Source organism: Coloeus monedula, assembly GCF_965178545.1.
Source record: "Coloeus monedula genome assembly, chromosome: 5".
NCBI classification, from domain to species: Eukaryota; Metazoa; Chordata; class Aves; order Passeriformes; family Corvidae; genus Coloeus; species Coloeus monedula.
Window position 1 is genome coordinate 49,145,796 of NC_138785.1, and position 19,745 is coordinate 49,165,540.

At 39.7% G+C, this 19,745-nt stretch overlaps 1 protein-coding gene across 1 annotated transcript in view; it reads left to right on the top strand.

Moving 5' to 3' along the window:
* CORIN (corin, serine peptidase) overlaps positions 1-19,745 on the top strand; it is a gene marked incomplete at both ends in the record, with an annotated part of 118,884 nt that overhangs the window by 15,767 nt on the left and 83,372 nt on the right. Inside the window, 2 exons of the mRNA XM_082281315.1 lie at positions 3,058-3,202; positions 10,232-10,684. Coding sequence (XP_082137441.1) covers positions 3,058-3,202; positions 10,232-10,684 — 598 coding nt within the window. The remainder of the gene's footprint in view (positions 1-3,057; positions 3,203-10,231; positions 10,685-19,745) is intronic.

The following is a 19,745-nucleotide window of genomic DNA, read 5'->3' on the forward strand; positions in this document are numbered from 1 at the left end:
GATAAATTCAACATCTTTAAGTTTACCATCCTGCTTGCTAGATAAACTTGGTAGTAGGACTGTGTTGAGACTGAATCACTGGAATAGGAGGAGGATTATCAAGTGAGATACTGCTAGCAGCTCACTCTATACCAGTACCATATGCATTTTCAGTATTAATATCTTTATTTTGAACAGTGGAATTAGGAAAAGAAGTCGAACGGGACACTGCACAGGATGAGTCTCAAAGCGGTCAGATGACATGATGCTTAGCAGTGTCAGAAGAGATACATACAACTTCACAAATGCAGCTTTCTTCATTTCTGCTGTCTGTAGAGGGTCTGCAGTGTACAGTAACCAGGTGTATCAGGAATAGTTGATAATTCTATTATCAGCTAGGAAAATTTCCTTCCACATAGTCTTTGTGCCATGCTGGAACAAGAAACATTGCAGAATGATGGAAAATTATTCTGCAAATCCTATTTTTGCCTATAGGCTTCTCATTCAAGGCAGTGAACGGGCAGTGAGGTTTTGGGGTGGTATAAATCCAGTCTCTTTGCAGCAATTCCTTAAGAAATAGTTGTTACAGTCCGGTTTAGACCCAGGAGAGCAAAGCAAGCTAAGTCTCTGAGCACAAACCAGAAAGAACTTAGAAGGTTCAAAATATTCCCAGAAACGAGATTAAAACCAAACGAGGTTATATGTTGTTGCCAAAAAATTGCTGTATTTTATTTAATAGGAGAGAGGCAAAGAGAAAGGAAGAGAAAAGAAAGAGAGAAAGAAATGGAAAAAAGAAGTGTGCGTGGGGGGTGGGGGAACAGGGAGGGGTGACAGGGGTTAGGTGGAAGCACATCACCCATCCGAGGGTCCCAACAACATCTCGTTGCTCCCCTCCATCCGCTCTGCTGGTGGTGAGGGTCCCCCGTTGCTGCCGTGGCCACACTGCCACACCCCACTGCCACACCCCACTGCCACACCCCACTGCCACACCACACTGCCACACCACACTGCCACACCACACTGCCACACCACACTGCCGCACCACACTGCCACACACTGCCACACCACACTGCCACACCACACTGCCACACCACACTGCCACACCACACTGCCACACCACGCTGCCACACCACACTGCCACACCACGCTGCCACACCACACTGCCACACACTGCCACACCACACTGCCACACACTGCCACACCACACTGCCACACCACACTGCCACACCACACTGCCACACCACACTGCCACACCACACTGCCACACCACGCTGCCGCACCACACTGCCACACACTGCCGCACCACACTGCCGCACCACACTGCCGCACCACACTGCCGCACCACACTGCCACACCACACTGCCACACACTGCCACACCACACACCCAAGAGTGCAGAATCCCGTGGATTAATACACGCTGTGGGCCAGGTGGGAACGCCCATGTGTCTTTCTTGCAAGGGCCAGCTTGACACTGTCCCTTGCAACACTGAGGGTCTGTTGCATCATCTCTGGTGCTCTGGTGCAGGGTCTGGGGACCCCTTTGAGCCCCTTCTGCTGTGGAGAAGCTTCCTCCCCCCTGGCGAGGACCCCTCAGCTGGGCTCCTTTGCACAGTGGAGGATGGGCAGTCACTGCCCCTCTGACCAGAGGCTTTTCCCAGATACCCAAAGCCTCTCCTCCCTCCACCCTTTGGTGCAAGGGTCTGCTCGAGCCTGGCAGCTGATAGCCCTGGGGCTGTGGTCTCCACCTTGGAGGTGTTAAGCCTGTGCTCAGTGAATGTCCCCAGCCCTGAGTTGTTGCTTTATCTTATCTTCATCAGCGAGCAGTGTCAGGCCTCAGGGCCCCATTCAGGGTGTGGTAGTCTTCTCTGCAGCTTTTGTAATACAGTTTTAAAAGTCTTTTAAGAAAATGTTTAAGTCATAAAATATAATATTTCAGTCTCTGACAATAGTTCAGCTTCTGTTTGTGCCAGTCAGTCTGATGATCCGCTCTTTACAGAAAGGCATGTTCAGCAGAGCCAGCCAGAGGGATAAGCCACAGAGACTGGCATTTACAAGACTAATATTATTTATGTTGTAGACTTCAGTCTCTCGAGGTTCTTTGGGGAGAGGCTGTCAGGGTAATGGATGCATTTACTCCTGTGTTCTGACACAACCAACTTTGACGTGATTGATCTTCCTGACAAAGAGGATAAACTATTAGTCATCCTTTGGGAAGACACTGTCTGGAATTAATAGACCTATCATCCAATTTCACCTTATCACATGGAAAATTTTATTTATTAGTCATTTTCAAATAAAGGAGCTTGATAACAGTTTCAATCTTACTATTAAATATTAATTTGGAATTTTGTTTTTGTTTCTGTTTAAAAAGTATGACATTTCTCCAGTATATGAGATCATAGTCTTGATGGAGTTAGGTTTAAAAAATATAAAATACATGTTTAGGCATTTGAAAGGGTTTGGATATTTGTAGTTTGTGCAGCTCAATTGAATTCAGAAAATAGTTTTTCTCTGTTCTTTTGTATTCCACTCATAGAACAGAAAATGTGATTTGCAAACTCTACAGAATACTGTTAAGTTATAATTTTATATAGTACTTAAAAAAAATCAGACAGCATTTTTGTGCATGTCTTCTATTGTCACCCAAAACAAAGATTATAATAGTGCCTTGATTCCTTAATAAAAGAAACAAGAACATGAAGCTCTTGAATAATTAGTAATGCATTATTTTAATTATAAGGTAATTTGTGTTTAGCCTTATTCCTTAAGTTTATTATGTATTTTACACTTTTTAAAAATGAAATGCCTATCCAACTTGAGTTCATCAGAAATGTTTAGAAATTTCAATGAAGCTGCAAGTCTGTGGATATTGGGTAAGGTTAACTAAATTATATGGATTGTGCTAGACTGTCCACCAGAAAGAAAATTTACACACAACTTGTCTTTAAGAATCTATAAGCCATTTACAGCATGTATTTAAATCATGTAGCTGTGTAATAAGGAAGGAGGACTGCTACTGAAAACATAGGAGTTACTGATGGACACCAGAAAGATAAAACTGCTTTTTTGTTTTTCAGGTCTTAGGAACAGATGAGGATAATATGGGGGATGGTTGCTCTCAGAAACTGGCTTCTGCCAAGTTCCTTCGACTGCTGCTCCTGATACTGATTCCATGCATCTGTGCCCTTATCCTTTTGCTGGTGATCCTGCTTACCTTTGTAGGTGAGTGCTTTTTTAATTAAACAGACATTTTTTAAATTAAGGAGACTAAAACTAAGACCACATTCTCAAGTACTAATGTAATTGTGGACATTAGACATACATCTTAGCATACCTACCTAACAAACGAATCTACCTAGTGACTGTTTGTTGCAGAGAAATAAATATGTCATTTAGATTTCCATCTTTAAAACATATTCAAAGTGTCCATGAGGAAACATTTTCTGATTTTCTCAAGGCAGACTTTTGAGGAACACACTACCTTGAACATGTAAAATGTAGGTAGTTTTCAGCAGTCATTTTATAAGCACAAAAGATATTCTTGTTATAACTTTAGACCACTGTCAGTGGAATGGACTATTTATCCATTTTGTTTATATGCAAACCTGATTCTTATTTTCAGGTGAAATTTAATTTATAAATAGCCACAAATCTTTCTGAACAGCATACAAAATATTACTGTTTAACTAAGGAAAACCATGTTCATTTCTTCTACACATGAAATATGTATCAATGCAGAACTCCAAATATGTTTTGTGGAAACTGGTTCAAGGTATCTTAGATTTCATAATGGTTTAGTCTGTTAAGTAATTTTGTGTGTGTTTTACATAATTAAAAAGTGCTAACTTATTACCATCAATTTTTTAAAGTCTTCCCTTTGTTACCTTTAGAAAAGCTGACATATTATTAAATTGCTTCAACTACAACATGAAAAAGACAGTAATACTAGCATTTAAGCAGTAGTAATCCTAGCAATTAAAGCTTTTTTTTTTCAGGGAAAAAAAGTAAAAAAACCTGTTTACAGTGCTGAGTGGTTTGGGGATTTTTCCCTTTTTCTTTTTGTTAGTGAGAATATTTTCTAGTTGACCTTCCTTAAGTACTTCAGAAGCACATCTGAAATGAGTGGGGTAATGTATCCAGTACCCAGATATCCAGATATAAATCTATTTTCCTATTTGAAACACTCCAATTCCAATATGCATCAAACAGCCAAACAGTTAGCAAGCATAGGAAGAAACTAAACATATCTCAAAAGCACTGTCAAAATCATGACAATTTAAATCTGTTTTCTCGATTCAGTCTGTAAAGGATATGCAACAAGACATTGTAGGCCTGTTCTTTCCATTTAGTTTAAGTCAAGGAAGTACAAAAACCCCCCAAAGCTAGTGAATGTTATGACTGACAAGTAAGTCTTGGGTTGTATCTCTGAACTAAGAACAGTCTGAAATGGATTAAGATCAAGTAAGTCTTGCAATTAGGAAATATGAAGCTGTTAAATTTACTTTCCTTACGTCTAGCATTCCATCTGTATATTTCATATCCTCTGTCCTAGAGTTTCATTCTTTGGTGAGAAAGCAGATAAAAAAGCAGGTGTTTTAACATCAGCTCTACTCAGTCTGCCCCTGAGGCATGTATCAACCTATCATTAAAATGTATGAAATCCTCTGGGAAACAGGGCCTGTTCTGATCTTACTTACATAGCAAAAATCGTGACTATCTCCTCTTAAGTCAATGCAGTTAGTGTAGGGTGAAGAACAAGGCTTGGTGTTATAACCCAAGTCTAAAACTGGCAAAGGTCCCTTCAGAAGCAGCGTTTGAATTAACATATTATAATTTACTATTCTTCTCAGCAGCTTTCATTTTCTGTACGTTCATAGCCTAGAAGCAAATATATTTGATGACCAGAATTAGATGAAGTAATGCTGTGGACATTTTTAAAGTGTGTATAATATAATATAGTCTGTTTTAGTAACAGAATACACTATATCCAGAATAGTACGTCATTTCAGTCAATAATAACTGACTTCTAATATTGGTATGAAGTCTTACAGTATAAGAAATAAGTTGATGGTACTGACCAACTAATAGAAATTATTTAATATATAGGAAATTATGTTTTTATTTTTTTCACAAAACAGAGGAGTTAAATCCTGTGGTTGTCATCCTAGTATCTTTCACTGGTGCATAAAACAAATAGAAAGCTCCAGTATATAGTTTAGAACCTTATGAACTTTTTTTATTTAACTTTGGCAATTAACTCATTAGGAAACTAGGCCTTTTATATTTTGCTAGAATATATTTTGTTTCCTGTGGTAAATTTTTAGGTAATTATTCTTTTCCTTCTGTAATATTTTTTAATTAAGGCATATACACATGAAAAAATGTGTGTGCACCTGAGAACTTTTCTATGCATTTTCCCTACATCTCTGTTGTTGCCTGCACATCACTGCAAGCTCTGATGTTGAAGAAACAGAAAACTTGATGTGGGTGGAAGGAGACAGGAAGAGCAATACAGTTATATTGTAGTAATGGAGAATATCCTACTTGAGATGTCATGGGGCCCTGTTTTCAGAATACAACATTAATCAATCTTCCAAAAATTATTTACTATCTGAGGATTCAAGACCCAAAGCCTTGAAAAAGTAATTTTGTTAGAACTGTGTACAAAGAAAAGACAAACTGTCAGTAGAGATGCACATTATTTTGACTAAAGATACAAGAGACTTTTATGGCGCATAGAAGAAAATATCAGTCTGAGATGTTTTGCTTTGATTTCTCTAAGTACTTACATTCTGGCTCTGCATACTTTGCTGTCTCTCACTAGGAGTATGGCGTGCTTGTCAACCTGGAGAAGAAAACTTTGTAAGGAATAAAAGTTCTTTTCCTTGCAGAGAGAGAGAGTGTTCTAAGCCACTTTAGAAAGTCCTTCACATGCTAATAAGCATTATACCAAATGAAATTTTTTTTTGATTGTAGGATAATTGTGTCCCATTGCAGTTATTTATCTGGGAAAGGAAAATGCTTTATACTTACAGTTCCACAAAGGGGAAAGACAGAAAGACAGACAGAAAAAAAGAAAGATAAAAAGAAAGTCTATTACTACATCTTAGCTGATGTGCAATTGTTTGGTGTACTATAGGACCTTCATAGTATCAGTAATGTGCCCATTTCTCCAGAGTTCAGAGTCATAGGTACAGACCCTGAGAAATCTCAATTCATATGTGCTGGCCAGTTGTAGTTGTGAAGCAGTGCTTTATTTCCTTAGCAACTGCCCCATCCATTACCCATACTTTGGTTGGCTGCTTTGCTCTGTTTCATTAGCTTTTAAACACACTTGGTCTTTTTGAGCTTTCCTGCTCTGAACTGCTAGAAATTTTCCACAGCTTACACTGCCAGAATCTCAATTTACTAGCCTGAACAGTGTGACTATTTCTTAGATAACTGTCCATTTCTAAGTAAACTGTCCATTTTTAAAAACCTGTCCATATTTAAGAAAAACATTCATTCCCCAACACAAACAGCAACTGGAAAATAATCAATAAAACTGCTGGAAAGCTTTGCTTTGAGCTGAATGAGTCTGGTCCCAGTACCTCTGTTTTGTACCAAGAACAGTGAAGGCCAGCATACTGTATGTTTCTGTCATGTGGACGTGCCCAGCTGTAGCTGGAGACACAAATCCAAAAATGGTTACATTGGTTACTATTTCTCAACTAATTAACTATCTGGCTTATGATTTACTATGTACAGCTCTGTATGAAGTCAAGTCTGAAGAACAGTTGGATAGTGTGCCTGTATATATGAATAAAATGCATGTTCTGTATGTATTGCATGTCTGCTGGCAAACATTGACAGAGAGTAATTAATTTCTCTTCACTGAAGAGATTAAAAAAGAACTGATTGTTTTAAAGCATGACTCTGTTTTCTTAGGTATCTTGCAATTTAAAAATAGATGCTATAAAAACATATCCAGTAAGCTTAATTTAAGATTTAAGGTATACAATAGTATTTTTAGGGGAAGGGTGGGAGGAAGGATGAAAATCAAAGCATGTGGGAGCCCAGCCCAGAGAGTGGACCCTGCAGCCTGGAATGAGGTGCCTAAATTTGCTGTGGTGTGTTGGCAAAATGAGAGGATAGGAGGAAAATGTGGGGGAAGAATGAAGTGACTCAGGAAGGTGACCAAAACCTCTTGCAAACTAAGTGGAAAAAGCATTGTCATCTAGAACTAGCAAGTGGGGAATGCTAGAGGCCTATGCCTGCCTCCCTCAAGGGCATATGTGCCTGAGCCAGGCTGATGTTATTTTGGAGGGAAAAAATGTTAAAAAGAATTTTAATACTACTCATTGTCAGCTGAGATGATACAATTAGGAAGTCCTTTTGTGTAGAAGGGGTTCATTGTGTGGTCCCCCTGTTAAGAAGAGGAGTTGTTATCACTAGGAAACTGTAAAAATAGAACAAAACCTGCTATTGTTGGAAAGATGGGTTGAAGAAGCAAACAAGCATTTGGGGATGTCAGTGAAAGAAGTCAATGACCTTATGGCAGTGATAGACAGAGGTATTATTTGTTGTTACAGAAAAAGAATGAAATAAGTCTGAGTGAGGATAGAATCCAGTGGGTAGCTTCAATATTCTGCTTCACAGTATTTATTTGACCACTGTATTAAACCAAAGGGGGTTTTCAAACATCTTTCAAGAGTTTACCTGTCTTGTAAATTACCTGTCTTATTGCCTCCTATTCTGCTGAGTGATATATAAATAGCTAATCATTTTAACTTTAATTTTAAATCAGTATTAGTAGCTCTTCGGGACCAATATTTTACAGACTTTTTCTATTTTTATGCTGAGTGGAGGAGAAGAGAGGAGTCTAGGGAGGAGGAGAGAGAATGTGAAAAAATACCTTAAGCTATTCTTGAATTATGGAAAAATGCTATGCACTTTCCCAAAGGAGTTAAAAAAGATTATTTTAACTTTCTGAAAACTTAAAAAACCCACTAGTTAAGTTTGAAACTTGAAACAATGTAGGCTTCTGAATTCTAGAGATTCAGCGCTTTACTTGAACACAAATATCTGGCATCCAGATAAAGCTACGTTTAAGTGACCACAATTTCTGAGCACAACCACTCCCTCTTCCTTAGACTCTAGCAAATCATATTAATACTAGTCCCCATTTGTGAAAATGCAACAGATTCATTCTTCCTGTTTGGTTTGACTGGAGGATTCAAACAAAAAAAAATGCTGCCTAAATAATTTGCAGGCGGGAGATTTTTAGTTGCTTCTGTAAAATACACACAGTAAATTTCTCCAAACCCCAATGATATATGAACATCTGCTGGTGGAAAACCAGAAACCTTAACATTTATATATATATAAAGTTCCCCTGGGTTTGTCCAGTAGAAGTTAGACATAAAGATTTACTCACAGTTAGTGACACTGGAGCCAAAACAATCCAGGCTGGATAAATGAAGATATGGTAAATCTCAAATGGTAACTCTTTCATTGAAATTCACTATATTTCAGAAATTTCACAAGTTTTTCTTCTTGTTTGTATTTATTATACTTAAAGTTTACTCAGGTAAAAAGAAAATGCTGACATTGCTCCTTCTCAGCTATTCTCTTCTATACCTACCTGTAAAACTTTCCAACCCAACATCACTTCAGTTGGATTCTTCTGGCATTTTTAGTTACTTGTAGCTGTGATTAAAAAACATTTCTGCCTGCCCAGTCCTTGAATTTCAGACCAGTTAACTGATATATTCTAGCAGCAGAGTGCATGAAGAAGTGAGACGAGGAATTCCGTAATGGGAATGGGCTCAGGATATCCTTTGGGCCTTGTGTGGTGCTTGGAGTTGGCAGAGGGGTAGGTTTGTCTAGGAAAAGAGCCTGGGGTGGTGGGGGGTGTACAAAGCCTGACTGAGAGGTGATGGTGCGACCAGCCATTTTGGTAAATGCAAGAACCAAACTGAAGTCTAGGAGAGATGGTGGTGGGTGTTCTGTAGACTTAGGAGTCATAGAACCATAGAAAGATCATCTAATTCCAACCCCCCGGTCATGTGGGGTTCATCTGTACCAAGCAGCTAATGAAGGATCAAATTAACATGAAGAAAAGTTATTATCAATTGTTGCCAAGGTACTTAGAAACATTTGGGAGACTTCATGTTTTGAGGATTCCTTTAAATTTTTTTTTATAATCAAGTCTAGATGAACTGTGTTTATTATGATTGTTAAGCTCTTTTACATGACCAGCCAGTGGCAAAAATTGCTTTTCCTTTTTACCAAAAATTTCTTATATTGTAATACAGAGTGGTGTTTCTCTTCTAGCATTAAATATGACTCTAATATACTTGGTTAAAAATTTTGAGATAGTATTTGTAGTTTTTATTATAGATAATTAAGTTATATATTCTACATATGTTTAAGATGTCTTCTTTATTATTTGGATTAATAGGTTAAAGATCAATTCTCTTACTACGTAGTTTAAATTCCTGATCCTTTTGGGATACATCTACTTACTGTTATGCAGCTGTTTTGATTTGTGAATTATAATTACTCGCAACTGTTCAACACATGCAACTAAGCAAAATCTGGTTTTGTCCATAATGTAATAAATGGTCAAAACGTAAAGCTGGCAAGTGACTGAAATTTTAGATAACAAGTGTATATTTAAAATCCAGTATCAGAGAAGAATGACAAAGAACTCATGGGCCTGTATTTAGCAGTGGTTGTTAAATTATATAATCCTATATAGAGAAAACAGTACATCTTTCCATTTTACAAATTAGTGAATATGAAATATATTGAAAATGTATTGATTCCCTTAAAGCTTCAGAATTAGATTTCTGATGATGGTGGTACTATGAAAACAAGAGAAGATGCAATTTAAAAGGAGAAAAAAATAGCATTGTCCGTCTTGTTTACACAATGATAGAATGAATCGTGTTGGAGTTCCTTGAAATTGCACTCTGTAGTTTTGAACATGTAAATATTCAGTGACATACTATAAATACGATCAAACATTTTAAGCTCATGGAAGCATTTGTTTCTCTATTTATCCCACAGCAACCATGTTTTATGTGCTACTGTTATTTTGTTGCTACATAAAATTCTTAAATTTAGTTGTCTTTAATTCGGATTTTGAAATAAAAATATTTTTAAAATCTGTGTCATTATATTTATCATAAACTTTCCAAAACAAGCTGGTAACAATTATTCTTCCAGGTGATGGTAATTTTGGTGGTTTTTTCACCTTTCTTGCAGGAGTGTTAGAAAAAACATGCTTTTATTCAAATGGAAGCGAGGGCCTCACATTTAATGGTGACTTTGAAACGTCTGATGATCTTTCGCCAAACATGGTTGAAAATAGTTCCAAGACTGCCCCCACAGTGGATGTCAGCACACAGCCCTCTTCCTGGACCACCACATCTTTATCCCACATTGACCAAATGAACAAGAACTCAAATATATTTAGAGAGTCTTCCCAGGAACATTCCTTTGCTCCCCCAACTCAAACCACAGTGCTCAATCATCAGCCTGTCTATGATGCTGCTTTGGCAGAGGGCTCTGATGACAACACCCGGTTGTTTGCCACTGCAGAGGAGGTGACTTTGTGGTCTACAGATGCTTCTTTTAACAACACAGAGAGGATGACCACTCTGCCAGTATTAAGTCCTACCCATCCATCTGTGTCACAAAAAATGGATCAGAAAAAAAGTAAGTTTATATTTTATTTGGCTCAATAATTCTGACTCAAAAACTACAGAGCATACTGTTGGCATGCTCCCCCATGTGTTTCTGTGAGGTCTAAGGAATGTGTCCGTTTTTGATAAATTATTTTGTTGTGTACATTCCATGTTGCAATCAACTGGTTTCTTATCAGAACCTTTGTTCAACCTGTTAAGGAAGATGCACTAAATTCTCTCAGTATGAAAACTTAAAATACATCTTCAACTGGTGATAATCAGGCTTAGCAAGGCTGGAAATGAGTCACTGCAGTTGTTAAGTCTGTCGTTTGTATACTCTGTGTTTCTTTAAAACTATGTATGTGGCAAGTACATTCCTGATCTTGGGATGTAATTGCAGTTACAACTTTTTCTGTCTTAATGGATAAATTCTTCTCTAATTTGAAGCAGTTTTTCTATATAGCAATAAAGTTCCAGTGGCATTTTTGAGAGAGAGTAACAACAATTAACTGGGATCAGGACTTTTTAAAAAGTTGTTTTACTATGAAGGTAGGTGCATTTTATTAATGTCATAGTAAATGTTATTGATGCGTCATGTCAGTGGTAGTGAAGGATTCCCTGATACTGCTTTGCTAACTCATGAAAAGCAAGGGTACCGTATTAAAACGAATCAGTTTCTCTGGAACTGCTTGTCATTTCTTTTTTCTTAATCCCACCAAAGCGCAAAGCAAAACTTATTCGTAAGGTCATAGAGAAAACTTAAAGTAAATCACTGATTTATCAGTATTTTCTTCTCTCCCCTAGACTGTAGTGACCTCATCGGCCATTTGAATGGTGCAGGCTTTTTGCAGGTTCTGTTTGCTAAATGATTTTCCTTATGTAGATTTCTCTCTTGTTCTCCCCCTGTACCCCAAACTCAGAATAAATGTGTATAAATGTACACTTGAATCCTATTACTGGTTTATTTATTTCATTCTTTTGGCAACTTGGCCAATTATCACTGTGCCAAGGAACAGCAAGAAAGCATAGTGTGCTATGCTACAAATATTTTCATCATCATATTTGAGATACCTGAAATTCCAGGAAATATAGATGAAACAGTGTAAAGCCTTTTTGCCTTTTCTTATAATGTTGGAATGAGCTCTTTCGAGATGCATATAACATGCACATGTAATATGCAGATGTGTATGTATGGGATGTGGTATTTTTCCCTACTACAGTGTTAATGCAGCGACATATAGTGACTCAGGATTAGGTCTGGATTTCTAATCTTTCAAATATTTGGGGTTTGGTATTATACAGGGAGGCACTTCTAGGACTTCCAAATATGTGTTCTATTCTGGTAAGTGTAGTTCATTCCAACAGCAGTATGACTGTGTGTATATTCGCAAGGCGTGACTACTTGGAATTCTATTGTAGAATAGTATTTTCTGTGTAAAGAGGAAAGGATAAAAGGTTTTCAAAGACAAATTTGAAATACCACAGGTTTCTTAAATAAAACCCCGCAAAAACAAAAAAAATCCCATCCCAAACTGAGATACTTTGCCCATCAGAAACATCCGGAGATAGTATGTTACTAATCAATAACCTTGCAGTCTTTGGTTCCACTTTCAAGTATTTTGCTTAACTGCATTCATGGGGACATTGTCTTAATTCTGTGTGTAGATTAAAAAAAAAATTAAGAATCCAGAAGAATTTGATCTCCTAATAACTGTGTGTTCCCATGGCTCTCCAAGGCATGGAGGACTAGAAGGCAGGGGATTTTGAGTAGCACACAGTGCTACTCACTTCGTTTCCTGCCCTGGCCTTTCCAAATTAACTCCTTATGCTCATCTCTAGTCTCTTTGATCTCTTTTTTTTCCACTAAGCTTGCTTCATGGAGAGAATCCTAAGGTAAAACAGAACATGGTCTGATGTTCACAGGAAGTTCTTATATATTCTGATGTGGAGACAATGAGATATAACTGGGACATGAGATATAAATAAGTTTTAGAACAGTGAAACTGGAATATTCTGTTGGAATAAAAACGATTTTTTTTGGGACAAGTAAAACTTAAAGACCACATTGGATTGGTGGTGGTAGATCAAACTATTTCTCTCTTGCTTTGTGTCTGAATTCAACCATCAACATTAGTACATGCCTGAAGAAGAATAAACTAGGGCTGGCATGCTGAGACACTTGAATGCTATGTGGTAGCAGATTCCAATGATCTGCTGTGAGCCTTCATTCGTCCTCCCATGAATTGATGTAATCACTTTTGAACCCGTGTAAAATAGAGATTTGAGCTTTTAAAGCATATCTTATCAGGAAATTAACCTCTAAATGAAGTGTGAGGCTGATGTTCCATCATCATCAATGCAAACTAGCAGATCATCCATCAGTACAAGTTTCATCTGGTTCAAATGTGGGGAGGAGAATGCATTTCTGTTGGTTTAGTAAGCATACATAACCTGGACTTTATGCTGACTTTATGCAGTATAATAAAAGATAAATGATATGTCATATAATATAGAGTTCAAAGCCAACTAGACAAAATTCTCTGAACGCATTTGGATTGGCATTTATGTGGCTGTAAGTTCTTGGTCTGGTGCTAGCTAGTATCCTTAGTGACGGATTTGCTTTACTGGTGGACCACAGCTTCAATAAAATACATTAACAAGAGAAATTATAAATATTGTAACCATATGGTATTCAGTTAAGACTTTAAAGTAGCACAAGTAAGACATTGCTGAGTTACTAACTGGAGAGGAATGAAATTTGGCACATATGACTTCAATTATTTAAGAAGTCCTTGAAGCAGAGGGAAGTTCTTTGGCAGAAATTCTAGCAAAGAATAGATTAGTGTGTAAATGGGAATGAATGATACAATAAAGAAGGGATGAAGAAGTTTATTTCCATTTTACAAGGGGAAGAAATGTCTCACAAATCTATTAGAAAGTTCTTTGAAGGAGACAGTGAAAATGCTGGTTAATACAACATACTTGACTTTTCAAAATGCTGGTTAATACAACATACTTGACTTTTCAAAATGCTGTTAACAAGAGTCTTCACCTGGAAGTGTTACAGACATTCTTCTCATGAACGATGTGTTCATTAAAAGACAGAAGAAAAAATAAGAATGAATGGCTAGGCTCCAGAATGAAGAAGGTTGCCGATGGATGCTGCTTATGTCTTACAGACAGTGTTTTCTGATCAGGGGAAACAGTAAATAGTCAAGTAATAACATTTCTGCTAATACAGATTTGGCTGCCTAAAGTGAATAGCTGGGAATCACATACAAGTCTCACAGTGGAGAGAGCGACTGCTAAATGTTTAAATGACTGTGCCAATAGATGCGAAAGAATGCTGGAGAGTGGAAAACAATGCTGTCTGTCAAATACAATGTTGGACTTTCAGCTAGAGTTGCCTCCAAAAAAACGACCTGGTGGTTTGCTCCAGTCAGTGTTCTGTCTCCATGAGAGCTCTCATCATGAAGTTGAGAAAGAACAAAATGGAAAATCTTGCTACATCAGTGTATAACTTCAGAAAGATTAGAGTAGAATTGAAAAAGGCAAATAGCAGGGAATCAGACCAGTAAAGACATGGAAAGACTCAGATGTGGGGAGGCACTAAATAGAAGGAAGACCCTGTTTTCCTTCTGGAAAACAGCTGGCTTATGAGTAAGTGGTTGTGGTAGCTATTAAGACTATTTTGAGTGTCTAGGTGAAATAGAAAAGTTACTCCCTGTTTTTCATTATATGAGGAGTTGACTGCTTTGGGTTTGGTTGGTTGTTTGTTTTTTTTTTTTTTTCGCCTATCAGGCAGTAAGATAAAAAAAAAGGAGACCTCATGGAACTTATTGCCACAGGATGATGGGAAAACCAGAAAATATGGAAATGCTTGGAGAACTTTGTGAGGGGTTAGTCTACTGGGGCTTGTAGAAACAATAGTCAGCTGGGAACTTCTGAATTATGAAGGTTCAGGATTTTGTGTTGCCAGAAGTTGTTGTTATAGTCCTAGATGGTTGTTCCTTATATTTGCCCAATATTATTAGAATTTTTCTTGAATATATAATGCTGGCCCCTACCAAATTTCAGTTTCTGAGTTAAATGTATCCTGTGTTACCTCTCTGTTGGAAAGCAAGTGAAGGAATATGTTTTTCCTGTTGAGGGATTTGAGTTTCCTGGAGGCATGGGCCATGGTCCTAAGCCATGAGGACGGCTCACTGGAGAGTTTTCGGATAGCAAAAACATCAGGATGGGAGTCTTAGGTGAACCAATAGGTTCAGCAGTGTTTATTCATGGAATTTAGAAATATATGCAGTAATATTCTGTTCATCTCTCAATCAATGCTTAACAGAAAAAGGACCTCATATTAAATAGTAGACTCCCTGTTCAGTAATGCAGATTATTTGGGGAGACAGGAAGAAGGAGAGAGAGCAAGGGCCAGCGTTCTTCCTAGAAAAACATCCTGTAGATGAATGGAATATACACTGGGACAAGAACTATTAGTATCTGATTTTGTTTCTTCCATTCACTGGTGTGTATGCATGTGTATATCTAAGATACTTTTTTTTGAGCCAAGTCTCCCATAGATCTCCCCTAGCAGACAGGCTAGTAACGCCTCTGCCATTTCGCAAAAACAGTTTCAGCGGAGGACTATGCCGATGGCCAAATCCTAACGTGAAAAGTCACATGCCCAAGCCTGATCTTCAGCCATGCCCGTCCGTGCGTGGCATTCCCGGCGCCCCGCAGGCTGTGAGGAGCTGGGAGGGCCGGACGCGCCCCAAGCACGGCCCGGCAGCCGCAGCAGCGCCCGGCGCGCCCCAAGCGCGGCCCGGCCCGGCCCGCTCCTGCCCCGCGCCGCCGCCAGAGGGCGCCGCTAACGCCGGTCCCAAACCCCGCGCGGCCGGGGAGCGGCTGGAGAGGGGATGGAGAGGGGATGGAGAGGGGATGGAGAGGGGCTGGAGAGGGGCTGGAGAGGGGATGGAGAAGGGCAGGAGAGGGGATGGAGAGGGGCTGGAGAGGGGATGGAGAGGGGATGGAGAGGGGATGGAGAAGGGCAGGAGAGGGGATGGAGAGGGGCTGGAGAGGGGATGGAGAGGGGCTGGAGAGGGGCTGGAGAGGGGATGGAGAGGGGCTGGAGAGGGGCAGGAGAGGGGCTGGAGAGGGGCTGGAGAGGGGATGGAGAGGGGCTGGAGAGGGGATGGAGAGGGGATGGAGAGGGGCTGGAGAGGGGATGGAGAGGGGCTGGAGCGGGGCTGGAACGGGGCTGGAGAGGGGCCGGAACGGGGCAGGAGAGGGGCAGGAGAGGGGCCGGAACGGGGCTGGAGCGGGGCTGGAGAGGGGATGGAGAGGGGCTGGAGCGGGGCTGGAGAGGGGCTGGAGAGGGGCTGGAGAGGGGCTGGAGAGGGGATGGAGAAGGGCAGGAGAGGGGATGGAGAGGGGCTGGAGAGGGGATGGAGAGGGGATGGAGAGGGGATGGAGAAGGGCAGGAGAGGGGATGGAGAGGGGCTGGAGAGGGGATGGAGAGGGGCTGGAGAGGGGCTGGAGAGGGGATGGAGAGGGGATGGAGAGGGGCAGGAGAGGGGCTGGAGAGGGGCTGGAGAGGGGATGGAGAGGGGCTGGAGAGGGGATGGAGAGGGGATGGAGAGGGGCTGGAGAGGGGATGGAGAGGGGCTGGAGCGGGGCTGGAACGGGGCTGGAGAGGGGCCGGAACGGGGCAGGAGAGGGGCAGGAGAGGGGCCGGAACGGGGCTGGAGCGGGGCTGGAGAGGGGATGGAGAGGGGCTGGAGCGGGGCTGGAACGGGGCTGGAGAGGGGCCGGAACGGGGCAGGAGAGGGGATGGAGAGGGGCCGGAACGGGGCAGGAGCGGGGCTGGAGAGGGGCTGGAGAGGGGCCGGAATGGGGCAGGAGAGGGGATGGAGAGGGGCCGGAGCGGGGCTGGGGCGGGGCCGGAGTGGAGCGAAACACGGGCACTTGCACAAGTGTGCGGGAGGGTGAACACCCCCCCGAGCCCTAAACAATTGTTTTAAATAATGACGTGGAAAATTGTTCTCGTTACCTCTAGCTAAACTTGTGATTTCTATTCCCCTTAATAAATTCGTGGCTCACTATTACAGTTCTTCTGTTTGTAGTTCATCTCTTCAAATTCTGTCTGATGAAACATTGTTCTGTGTAAGACATCTGATAGACCTCAAATATTTGTTAGGATTAATACTGCGATAAGTACTGTGAATAACTAACACACCCTCCCTGAAGTTCCATGTATCTTTGCTCTTTGGCCCTTCAGTGGTGTGGTTTCGTTTAGAGATTCCCACTTCTACTCTACTGTGGAACTAAAGTCAGCTTTGTTCTGATGCTTAAATGTGTTTAAATGACATATGTGCTTCTGGAGTTGTGGATGTGTGTTCCTTTAAAACTTTAAAGAACGGAAGAATTTCAGCTTTACACCCGTTATGCATTCACCATGGGTTTTTATATCATAGGTTTGTTGCTTGCATTTTAAACAGATGTTTGTTATCAGATTGAACCATGAATTGACCGAGAGGCTAGGCAAGACATCAAATACTTAGTGAAACTTTCAAGGATGGGAACAATGAAGCAAGGCACATCTGAAGATAATTGTTTGAGTATTGCAGGCATTGACTTTTGTTTCATACCCATTAGCTTGTCTGAAACTATTTAAAAGTATTTGTGTGGTAATTTCAACAGAAAGATGTTGCCAAAACAGATTTTTCTATTCTATATTGTGATTGATCACTTTGTTTCCAAAGGTACACCTTACATCTGGTAGCAGTATGTGATTTAAAGATTGATTAAAGCTTATCTGTTTTGTGCTTCTGCATGGTCTGTTATGGATTGTAACAGATAAAGTGCAGCCAGGTGTGGGTACAGAGCCATCATTAATATAAAATGGTAAGTTCTAAACTCCTCAAAATGTTGGAAAGTGAGAGCGTTGATATAACTAAGTGATTTACAGTCACTTTCACAACCATGTGAAATTCAAGAGCAACATAATGAGTACCATGGTTTGAAGTCATTGTAGGGAATTTGAGGAAGTAATAAACAGCTGAATACAGCTAAAGATTAATTTAGCTGTTAATCAGTACACAAAATCCATCTTTCTCACCTTTGTTATGATAGATAATTAAAAAAATTATACTCTCCAATGAAATAGAATAGCAGAAGTTCATACCAGAAATTAGGAAAATCTTTTTCACTGGATAGATAGTGAAGAACCCATTGCCTAGAGAGGCTGTGGGATCCCTTTCCTTGGGTGTTTCCAAGACTCAGACAAAGTCATGGATGACAACTTGCTGGCAGCAATCTCACTTGGAGCAGCAAGCTGGGTGGAGACCTCCAAAGGACTCCAAAGACTACCAATAGTTCTGTGATTCTAGGGTATAAAAAAATTGGGAGTAGAACATGAACTTTTTGCATGGTTGAAAAAAGTTTAACATTACAGCTGGTTTAATGGTATTTAAGATAATTTAATCCTAATTTTAATGGGGAAACTTGTCAATTCTCTCTAACTGACATAGGCAATTAATCAATGAGCTGTAAGAGAACATTGAAGCAAGCTATTTGTATTTATCAGTAGATTTATTTAAAAGAACTAAATGAATTTTCCATTCTGCGAAAAGTAGTTAAGTACAAGGGTTAAAAAATCTCATTTTGCACAAGCAACTTGCAGGCACCATGTTCCTAAGGTTTAAATGCAACTTGAACTGACATACAGTTGTAAGAAACTTAATTATGTTAAGCTCTTAAACATTTTCCTTCTACACACTAAAAAATAAGGTGGCTTTTGACCTCTAATTGCTCAGGCTGAGAAAGTTTGTCAGAATTCCTCTTTGTTCACACCACAAAAACACAGTGTAACAGGAACATTAAAGAATAATTGCATTAATGTAGCCAGCTAGGCTTGTCTGTGAACAGAAGCATTCAGACTCTAGTGGTAGAAAAAGAATTAGGCCATCACTGAATGTTTTAAAAATGCAATGCTTAAAATAAAATTCCAGTGATATAAACAGGAGAGTCAGTAGCAGTTGGACAAAGAAATTGCCAAGGAAGTTGTATCTCATGTCCTGCAACACATATTTTGCCAAATGTGCAGCCAAATTCAGAAGATTCAGGTTGCAGTATTTCTGGCTAACACAAATGATCTTTTAGAGACAATGACTGCGCTATAACAAAACAAGCACATACATACCTCTGAAAAAAAAGTTACGGGAATTTCCCATAGGGGAAACTATTAATTCATTAGACTGACCAGCCTTAGTTAACCAGGACTTTGAAGATCAACACCCAGATCCTAAACTTCCCCTGCAAACTTCCAAATGGGAAACTGCAGGTTGCAAAGCATATGTTGTGTGTACTCACAGTGTTCTGCTTTTCAAGTGAGGTGCTCTATTCTGCTCATAGGCTCTAGACAGATTTCGCAGGGAGGGGTTTGCTGTGTTACTTTTATCTGACACTGAGGTGGGTATAGTTATCATTGTGAGATATACCTGGAAAAAAGGAACCTAATTTCTTATTAATTAGATCAGAAGAGTGGCTATTCTAGAAAGGTAATTAACCAAAGAGAACTGGGACAGCTCAGGCACAGTCTATTTCTGTGCTGACCTATTTCTAACCTAAACTATCTTAAGTCTTTTACAAAGCACTCTGGGTTTGGGGTTTTTTGGGGGGGTTGGGTTTTTTTTTTGGTTTTTCTTTTTTTTGTTTGTTTGTTTTGTTTTGTTTTGAACATAACTGTATTGGTACATAATTAAATATTGCCAATTAATTTAATTCATGCATTCATTTTCACTTACTGAAAACATGTTTGTTAGAAAAACCCCTCAAAAAATTAAACCAAAACCATCTGGATGCCTGTCTGGTTCTGGTAGAGGCTACCATTTTTTACCCCCTTTTTTTAAAAAAAGGCCTATCAAGAGTGGTAAAGTCATGCACATGTTTCAAAACAATAGCAAAATCCCATCCAATTTAATGTACCATGGGAAGTAGCCTGTCGTTAATGTCAATATGTGCCATTTGTTTAATGGTAGGCTCTTAGAAATGTCTCAAATTTCACTAAAGAATCCTGTAATTAGAAAATGACTAATCAA